The 10,587-nt window shown below is 34.9% G+C and overlaps 1 protein-coding gene across 2 annotated transcripts in view; it reads left to right on the top strand.

Moving 5' to 3' along the window:
* UCHL3 (ubiquitin C-terminal hydrolase L3) overlaps nucleotides 1-10,587 on the top strand; it is a 43,558-nt gene that overhangs the window by 11,910 nt on the left and 21,061 nt on the right. For both annotated transcript variants that reach the window (XM_027894274.1, XM_027894275.1), the window contains 2 exons: nucleotides 2,392-2,477; nucleotides 3,551-3,598. In XM_027894274.1, coding sequence (XP_027750075.1) covers nucleotides 2,392-2,477; nucleotides 3,551-3,598 — 134 coding nt within the window. The remainder of the gene's footprint in view (nucleotides 1-2,391; nucleotides 2,478-3,550; nucleotides 3,599-10,587) is intronic.

Below are 10,587 nucleotides of genomic sequence, written 5' to 3'. Positions count from 1 at the left end.
TACAGAGAAGAGTGATGGGTCGATTTTTTTACAAATTAGGCCCTGTAAACCTCTGCATTCTCAGTTTCTCCAAAACAGCTATGCAGACAGTCCGTTTCAAGCTTTATTTCAGCCACCTTGATAGTTTTGAACTTAAGCAAGCTCTTCATTCCCCTGTCTTCAGGAAATGTCCTTTCTGTCACCCTTGAGACATTGTTTTCTGTGTGCTGTAGTTTGTGTCTGGCTGTTCAAGCTACAGGTCTGAGCTCCTTTCATGATTGTCACTTTTGTTTTGCCTCCCTGCTTATGCAAACCACCTTTTCTTGGACCATGTTATGGGAGCATCATCCAGTGGAAAGAACAGTCTTCCTCTTGTTCCAGAGGGTGTATCCAGTTTCATCCTGAAGAAACATATGACAAACAAAACCAGAGGAAAAAAACATATGCTCTATTGTATCAATCAATCAAATTTGTCCACCAGCCAAATATTCAGCATGTTAATCCTTCTGAAACATAAGGGGCACAAGTGTTTCTATCAACTGTTTAACCTGAGTGTGTGAAGGCTGACTTTTTCATGTGAGGTCCCAATGTTCTGAACCTTTTGTTCTGTGTGAACTACACAAGACCCTTGAGCATTATTTTGTATTTCTGGAGTAATTTTCCGCTCCTCAGCCTTCCATTCAGAAGGGCCTGTAATATTAGGTTTTTACTTAATTTATTATTTGTTTCTGCTTCTTGGTTGTGCCCACATTTATGAAAGTGTGCCTCGTAGTTAATTTTGCTGCCTTTGCAAACACTTTTCTAACATGTTTGTTCTTCTGTCTGAAGTTCAATTATTTCATGTTTCCTATATATCAGTTTTCTTTAACTTGCTTTTAGGGCAAGATGCTCTTGTTGGCATACAGATAATTTCAGGGTTGTTGTCCAGTTTAAAGGTCAATGGCTTTCTTAGTCTGCATTGTGGCTTGTAGACAAAGTGAATACTGTGAGTGTTGGCCATTTTGGACATGGTCTAACGAATTTAAATCATGGGATAGCTCAGGTTAGGAGGTGATCTGGTCTATGCCTTGCTCAGAATTATATTTTTGGTATTCTCAGCATTTATGTATTTATTTTTTGCCATGGAGTTTATTTTGATTGGCAGGGAATGAATGGCAGCTATACTGTTTACCTTCTCTACTCTGAACTTTTTGTCCAGTTAAACTGTATGAAATTTTTGTCTCAATTAAGCTTATTTTTTGTTAACTTGTAGATAAGTGGTGCCAAATTAAAATGCTTTGTCATTCTCTTGCTATTACTTAGACTATGAAGAAGTCACAGTTATTCTTGTATAACTTTATAAGTTATAAAACAAGTATTGAACAAAATTGTTCAGAGACACTAAATTCATATTTACTACAGAAAATATTTATTTTATGAATATGGCTTTTGAAGGGCCTGTTTTGAGGCCCTGGGTTTATATAAATCTTATTTTATATTCCTGGGAGAAATGAAATGTAACGATGGAACGTTTAAGAATTCTTCATGATGATTAATCATCTGAAGTATCACGGTTTTCTTGAAAGCACTTTGAACCCTGTGTCCTTAAAAAGCCTTTTGTTGAATTTAAGAGAGATGATGACAGGTGCTGAGATCAAGGAAATAATTTAAATATTTTTGAAGTTATGATAGATTACACATGATTCAGATGTGACAGTATTTCGATTAGTGTCGAGGCATTGGTTTAGTGAACAATATAGAGCTGTTCAGGTGATTAAGTTTATGTATACCTGTTGGACCACACACATTAAGTATTTCAAAGTACAATATTAGTTAGGTGTTGCTTTTTATAAATTATTTTTGCTTGATAATGTAGCTATTTGTACTATTTGTGAAATGTCTTTAACTTTCTTTCTAGTATGAAACCTTCAGAACAGAAGAAGAAGAGAGAATAAAAGCTAAGGGACAAGACGTGAAATCGTCAGTGTATTTCATGAAGCAGACCATTAACAATGCTTGTGGAACAATTGGGCTAATTCATGCTATTGCAAACAACAGAGATAAAATGAACTTTGGTAAGTTTTTTTGCTTGGGTTTTTTGTTGGCTTTTCCCTTTTTTCCTTAAAGGAAGGCAACACATTTTGTAAGGGAAGGATACATTTTGTACTGTTTTCTCTGACTATAACCATTCATAAATGATGAACTCTGTTCAAAGTGCATTTCTACATATAATTACAAAACCAGTATTTTATACTAATTCACAACTAAAGCACTTGAAACATTGCAAACTGCAGCAGGTAGCAGTTCCTCTTGCAGTCAGCCTTCAGTGCCTTTAAGATACAATGTACTTCTGTCTTTAAATCTTTTGTTGGATTCTGTAAGCTTTGAATGAAGTTGGAATTATAACATGACAATTTTTTTTTTTTTTTTAAGAAACTAATTCCTCACTGAAGAAGTTCCTAGAAGATTCATTATCTATGACTCCTGAAGAGAGGGCCAAATATCTAGAAACTTATGAAGTTAGTATGTGTTTCTACTTTTATTTAAAATGGTATAAGAATTACTTGCATGAGCAGGTACTGTCCAGACGACTTGATTCAGTAAAGCACCTAAACAATTTGGTTTTACAATGAGCTTGTGATCAGACAGTTGCTACAAAGAAAACTCTCTTTTGGTATTTTAGAGTATTCCTGCCTGCCCATAGCTCAGTCAGGTTTTTGTCAATGTTACTCATCCATATTAATTCACTGGCTTAGTTTAAAATTACTTTGAAATGCATGAATAATCTTCTTTTTTTGTGGGTTCAGGATGCAGTTTAATGGTCAGCTTAAGCTGATCTGGTGCTATTGCTGAAAGGATGGTCATTCTGCTTCCTTTTTTCATTTGTGCCTTCTGGTCATATCTCTGTGACTTTAGCAGTTGAGGCACACAAAAGAGCTGATTTGGCTGAAATATAATCTCCTGCCCCCACAACCCTGTACAATGAGATGAGCTAGCTGGTAAAGTGGTTGGCCTCATTTAGTGCTGTTTGAAAGGATGTAACAGAAACATCTGGCCAGTGGTGAAAGGAGAACAGCATGGTTGCTCCTAAAGGTATTGATGATTCTCTTTAAAAATTAAAACCTGGATGATTCCTGAATCTGAGTTAGGTTTAAGCTTATTGTGAAGCCCCCAGGAATATGAGTGTTAACATGTAGTTGAACGAAGTAATAACAAACAGAAAGAGCGGAGGTTTGATGACATTTTGTATAGAAATATACAAAATATCTGATCAGAGCTTCTATCTAAATTATTTTGTCTGCTCAGGAAGTGATGGAAAACAAAAATGCTTGCTTGTAGTGTTTTCTTTGTGTAAAAGTTCCGTTACAAACTGTCAGATATTTGATCTGAATTGATTTTAATGAAACTGAAATATTGGTCTTCCAAGATCTTTGGATGTGGAGATTATTTGTTTATTATCTTTTTTATTTATTAAAAGCACTGAACAAAGTAGTTACATCTATGGCATTTGATATAGCAAAGAGCATAACTAGGTCTTGAAACACTGGAAGTCTCCCATTTAAAGTCTGATGGAAATATGTTTTAATTTTAGGCTATTCGTGTCACTCATGAATCCAGTGCCCATGAAGGTCAGACTGAGGTATTAATTTTTTTTTAAAGTCTTTATTAATAACTACTTTGAGTTTAATATAATTGACATGAGAACAATAATATATTAAAGATTTACAGTGAAATTAAGATTATTGCTTGATTTGCAATATTGTGTCATGAGACCAAGATCAGGGCACAAAGTGGCATTGTTGGGCAGGGGGGAACCAAAAGTGAAGCTTGGGAGTTTATTTTTGTTTGGTTTGGGGTTTTGTTGTTGTTGTTTGTTTGCATTGTGTTTTTTAGCTTTTATGTAACATGGAAGGTCTTCATTTTAGAGTGAAACAGACAGCAGTACTATTTTTAATGAAATTTGAGGTTTCGATGTTGCAAATTTGTCGGAAAGACAGTAAGATCCGTAGTACATCACAGAAATGGAACAAACATTTTATGATATGATTGAGTTCGAAAAGTTTTACTTCAGGAAAAGAAATAGTACAATACTTGTGTTTGTGATTTGTATGTGTATGTTTATGATTAAGTATGTGCTATTTGTATGCATTACAAATTCAGATAAATTCTCACTAATGCCCCAACAGATTGTGTGATAGGGAAAGTAACCTAAAAGCCGACAAAAAAACTTAAAATCAACATAAACTTGAACATTCAGCATTTTTCTGCTTCAGTTATACTAAGTCTGTTTTCCATCTTTCCTGTTCAGATTTCAGTATCTGTTCCACAAAAAAATAAATTAGATTGTTAATGCTGCTTTGACAAAACCCTTCTATGTTGGACTGTGACTCCAGCGACTCATCCATTCTCTCTTTTTGTAGTACAGTAGGTGAGGTTTTCTTTCTCTTGTGCAGTGTCTTTCAGACAATGCAGGAGAAAACAAAACAGTTCTTTCTGCTCCTCCTTACCTTGTTGGGAAATGAAAATTAAGATAATTGTTTTAAGTATTTCTGTTTAGATACTCAACTTCCTTTGTGGTATTTTCTTTTGAAAACCACACCAGTCTTGCTTCTTATCTCTTCCTCTTAATTAATTAAGGTTTAATATTTCAAGAAGAATCATCAGAAAAAAATTGTATTTCTCTTCCTGTTCTAAGTGAGAGACTCAAATCTGGTCTGTTTATTTTATAAATTAATCTTTTCTATATATTCTTTGCAAACTCAGTATGAGAGATTATTCCAACAAATTGATGAAGACAGAATCTTTCTCTAAGATCCTTCTTTAGTTGTTTTCACGTACTGTGACATTCATCCAGGCAACGGTCTGTCTGTGCAATCTTCTGGCAGATATTATGGAATGATTGGGAAAGAAGGTGCTGTGTTTCTGAGAGTCTTTGTGAAGATTCAGGTGACATTTTAAGTGATGATAGAATCTCCTAATAAGGAACAGTTAACTTCTTGAACTGCCACTAATTAGTTTGTTTCCTGATCAAGATAACCATAATACAAAAGATTAATAATTGTGTGAAAAGATGAAGACTTTATTTCATAATAGAAATTTACAAGATTTTTCTTAGCAGTCATGTCTAAACACAAATATTGAATAGGTAGTTCCCTTGCCAAGTATTTATTTTTATGTTTTGTATAACTGTATCTGGAAATACTTCAATATGGATATTCCTTAGACTGGTAAAATAGGTTTTTCCTGTCTTTTTGTTTTCAAAGTTGAAATAGTACAGAGGCTGAATACATTTCCTAGGACCATTTTTTCGGAATAGTTCTGGTCCATCAACCAAGGAGGGAAGAAATAAAGAAGTTGTCTTACTACACTATCTAAATTGCCTGGAAATCCTAACCTAATTACGGTACTTAAACGGGCAGCAAGGCCTCCCCTGTCATCTGTACTTGAGGAATCATTTTTTTGTAAAGTACTGTTCTTTTTAAGTAAAACAAAATATGAAACATGAATGTGCTTAGAATTATAGTTAAGAGTTGGAATGAGTTAATCTCTTAGTCTTTTCCCTTCCACTGGTACATTTTAAATGTCACTGTATAGCTCTTCACGTAGTGAAGGACTGATGAACAGCATGACCTTGAAGACAATGAAGTTACCATATACAGGTCATACATACAAGGTTGTTGACCTGTCCTTTGGGGTAAGTTGGTGATTTCTTGCACCTTTGTATCAAGAAAGAAGAGAATCCCATTCTTCCTGCATTTTGCATCAGAATCTTTCCTTTGAGTAAGGTGGCTTATTTAGTTGCTTAATGATAGTAAGTGCTGTAGCTTTGTGACCAGAAAGTTCTTTCTAGGTCTTCTACAGATTTAAAGATTATGAAAACATGCAAGCCTGCTTTTTCTTAGGATGATTAACTTGGCTGGCTTGCTTTGTATGAATGAAACCTGATCTGTGGGTAGTTCTGCCCCTTAGATAGGTATTGCATTCTACTGTCCACTCAGATTCTTCTGAAAGCGTTCCTGAGGCTTAACTGTATTAGACAGAGTGACTTCCAAAAGTGAGATGTATGGCTGATTTGGTTAGGAAGCTTTGCAACTGCTTTCAAGATTCTGTTATTTCCTTCCACCATGCAAAAAGCAACATAACACCATTGAGATAAAAGTAAAATTTTTGAAGGTTTAAAAATAGCACAGACTACAGACATGATCTCTTCTGATAATACTATTTAATTGGGATTTCTTTACTGGGCTCTGAAGTTCCAGATATTTGACGATTCAGCCTTTAATGCTTCTAAGTAAAGCCTTTATTTGTTGATTGCTCCTGACAAGTCTTGCTAAGTCTTCACAAGCTTTTTTTTGTCATCTCAATAACAACTTAGTTTTTACAATATGTTGGTGGATTTTCTGCTTTTGTTTCTGTTTCATGTATGCGAGTGTTTCAAACCTCAAAATAAAGCAAGTCTAGCTAGAAATAAAAATTAGAAGTAATAGAATACAGCAGTGCTGTCTTTCTAGTATCTGTGTATTCACTTGTCTGGTGAGTAGGATTTTTTTCTCTTTTAGGGTAATCTGTAGTGAGATTCTTTTTCCTAAATTCCATATGTTTTGAAGAAGAGTTTTATCTGGGGGAAACAACCCCACATTTGGCAAGATACTACTTGAATAACTTCAGTCTTAGTGGGCCTCTAGATTCCAGTTCGTAATTGCTGGAAGAGAAGACTTATGATGAGCAATTTGTTTCTGGGATGTATTTGTACTGTGTGATCTATTTGGATGAAGTGTTAAGATGAATTGCTAAGCAACTGGATTGAGTGTTCTACCTTGATGGGTGGTTTAACAGGCTTCCCAAGTTTAAAATCTGTGATTAATTTGTCTAAAAAAAAAAAAAAAAAGCTATGTTTCTATCTATTTTGTGTAACTTTCAGTTGTTGCACTTAAAACATTTACAGGCCATCTACAGACTGAATTAGAACTGGGTATACTCTGGGGAGGTTTTTTGTATTATGTCAGTTTTGTAATGAAGTTTACTGAATTTTTATTAAACTGCTTAAATATTTTCTTAAAAATAGAGTGGGTTTTTTTTTTTTTTCAAGGAAATTAAACTTTAAAAACTGTTTTTGCTAATTCATTTCAAGTTTGCAAATTAAAAGGGTTGTAAATTTGGACTTACCCTTCAGGCCAGGTTTTGAACCAGGTACTGTGGCTCCATGTCTCACTTTGTTGCAGTAATGCAAATAAATAGGTAAAGCAGTCTTATGGGTGCTTCTATCAGTAGAACATGTAGGTCTGTTTAAAATTACTTTGGTAGCAAGCAGTAAGATCTGGGAATGGTTCCACAGGAAAGTGTCATGTTGGCTTCAAGGTCCAGCTCACTCTTTTCTATACGATAGCTCCTGAAAGGCAGTATTGCTGAGACAAGAGTATGTGCCAGTTACTAAAGATCCTCTTTATTCTTCCATGAGTCTTCTGCTGAGCTTATACTTCTGTTTGTAATATCTAGGATGTCTGAAGATGTGAAAAATAGAAGCTGTTTCTTTGGAGAACTGTGCACATTTTTAAGCTGATCCTTATATTGTTGCTTCATGCTGAGCAGTGTTTGAGTTTTCTCATTTTGCTTTAGGGTTTTTTTTTTCTTCTTGTTCTTCCTATGCCTCCTTCAGTGGTTCATGAGCTGCTGAGACCCTGTACTACCACATAGCGTAGCATTTCTGATACCCTCTTAAAAAAAAAACAAAACCACACCCCCTTTGAAAAACCAACAACCCTTAAAAAATATTAAAATGCCATACAGTTTGTGGATCTGCATTAGCCATCTAATCAAAACTGATCAGTAATGACTACATTATTTGAGGGAGGAAAAGTAGCAATCTATGGAATTGATCAATTTTACATTCATATCTTTTTTTTTTTTTTAATTATTACCTTGGCTTCCTTTCAAAACAAAATAGTAACTATTTTCACATAACGGATCAGAAAATCCAAGGGTAAAATTTTTTGAAAATGGGAAAGCATGTTATTACATGAGAGTGACATCCAAGTCTAGAGTCTTTTGAAGAGCAAATGGCCTTTTGAATTTGGAGTTGGGGAAGAAACTTCTTTTGTATTCCACCTACTCATTTGCATTAATAATACAAAGTAATGGTATAGTTTCCTGTGAGAGCATAGGAAGGGAGGAAAATGCAAATTGTTTAGCTCAGTTAAACAATGATATGCTATGATTGCTTGAGGGAAGTTATTTCAAGTAGAAAATATTATCTGTATTGATTCCTGAAATAAAGGGCCTTTTTAATGTGTGAGTAGAAGATACTTTTGTTTTGCTGTCTTTCTGGCATCTATATCCACTACTTTTGCAGCTGTGCTTCATTACAGCTTAATCCTACAGTAAGGAAAATGGCAAGCTCTGTCACATAATATTCATTTTAAAAGATAAATTGGCTTTTAGTCAAGGAATTAGATCTGGAGAATAATTTGTGTTCAGTTTCTGCGTTTCTAAAGGCTTTGACATGCTTAACTCTTGTTCAAGTGCTATTTTGGTAATAGTATCTGAAGTTTTAGCCAGCTGTGTGTATCTGTGCCTGTTGAAATGGTTCTGGATTGTCAGACTGCCTACAGTATCTTCTGTATTCCATGAGCTTCCCAAACAGTTTCCTGAAGGAGTTCATCCTGTAGCCTTGTTGGAGGTAGTGCTGGCACAGAGATGTTACAGTTACACTCCTGGGAGGAGAGGAGAAAGTTTTGACAGAGTAGGCTTACATCAGCTTTTGCTTATGTGGACAGCAAATAAATAGTTGGGTTTCAGTCAAGTGAATGAACACAACAACATGGCCACTTGAAATAGCTGTGCTGGTTATTGGTTAGGGAATAATAAGAGCTTTTGATTTTTAGGAGAAAATTAGGAGCTCTTACATTTGTGTATTTTCTCTCCTCTTCCTCAGAGGCTGTTAACAGCCTGTGCCCAGCTAAATGAAGTTTAACCTACAGTGTTTAAGTCATTAGTTGCTATGGAAGAGAGAAGAAAACAGAGCTGCAATATAAAATATATCAACTATTAAGGGGGGTACAGAAAATACTGGCTTTGGTTCTGTAAATCCTCCTGTTTGGTAGTTTTGTTTTTGCTATTTTAGTACATTTTGTACCTCTATTTACCAGCTGAAAACTTTGGTTACTGGAACTATATGTTGAGCTAAATGAGGCTCAGACCTGAATGGAATGAGATGCTGCATCTGTGCTGCTACTTCAAACAGAAACAACATTCTTGCACCTCATTAGGCCTTTATCAAAAATATTGATGGTAGAAAAATCAGCCTTTGAAAATCAAAACTGGCTTTGACAGAGAGTCAAAAGTCACAAATTAGAAGTCTCAGATATCCACAAAATACTGGAATACTTGCACACATCAGTGTGTTTACTTACATACTTTTTGTTCACAAATACGATCAGGGGTATTTTTAACATGCATTGAAGTTAACAGCTACTAAAACCACTACCATAGCTTGCTTTCTTCCTTAAAACATAACTGCAAATTGTAGTCTGTAAACTTGTTTAGTGTGCCTTGAGAACCATAATCTTGCTTGGAATGCATTAAGTTAGACTTTGATCACAGTAACAGTCGTTAACATTGGCAAGAACTAAGTAGAGTCAATGCACTCTGTGCCCAACTGCTATAAAACTTGAACTTTCAAAGATCTCTGGTTCCCTGGGGCATATACAATTTACTGTTAGAGAAGAGACATAAGGAGCTTCCCTTTTGCTCCTGCCAAGAGAGCAGGATTATGTAGTGGGATTTTTGTCTTAAATCACCCATATTCCTCAATGTTACTTCTAAATAATCCATAGTGTTCAAAGGAAACATTTGCATCGTGGGAGAATATAAAATCAATTATATAACTGTTTCTTAGATGATTTTTGTTGAGCTTAGCATTACAGAACAAGCATGTAATCTTTCCTGTAAAGGTGATGAAGTTGCCTAAAAATGTTAGCTATGGCTTTTTCTCTTTTACAGTCTACACAGTAGAAGTATAAAAATGAGCTTTCTAGAATCAATCATGTGAAGTGTTTTGGAAATTGTACTTGATTAGCCTGTGACTCATGGCATTGCCATGTTATCTAACGTGTCAGTGTTTAAGACATGCGTTAATCTGATTTCTGTACTGAGCAAATAACTAATAATGTATTAATGCAGTATTGCTCTGAATTGTTATTCTGGATCTTCTGCTTAATTCTTACATCTGTATGAAGGAATTCTGATTTCTAGGATGAAACAAAACTATAGAGGATATTCGCACCCATAAAGCAACCTATGAATTTAAATAACAAGTTTGTAAGAAATAAACAACAAGTGGAAGTACCAAAATGTTTCTGCAGTTTTGCATCCAACATCTCTACCAATCAATTGCCATAAGTTTGGTTTGTTTTTCTTTTTTTTTTTTTTTGCATCTCTCCAATCCATAATGCTTCTTGTGCTGCTCTTGCATTGTCTGTGAGACCGCAAGCAGCAAGTTATGGCCATGTGTGATAGCCAGTGATGGTTGAGTTCACACTCAGCCTCTTTCCCTCAGTCAAAAGAGAAACTGGTTTGGCTCTTTTTTTTTTTTTTTTTTTTTTTTTTTTTTTTTTTTTTTTTTTTTTTTTT

Source organism: Empidonax traillii, unplaced genomic scaffold, assembly GCF_003031625.1.
Source record: "Empidonax traillii isolate 1590-97213 ecotype Southwest subspecies unplaced genomic scaffold, ASM303162v1 scaffold423:size1405600, whole genome shotgun sequence".
NCBI lineage: Eukaryota > Metazoa > Chordata > Aves > Passeriformes > Tyrannidae > Empidonax > Empidonax traillii.
This window is presented reverse-complemented; position numbering and strand designations above follow the sequence as displayed.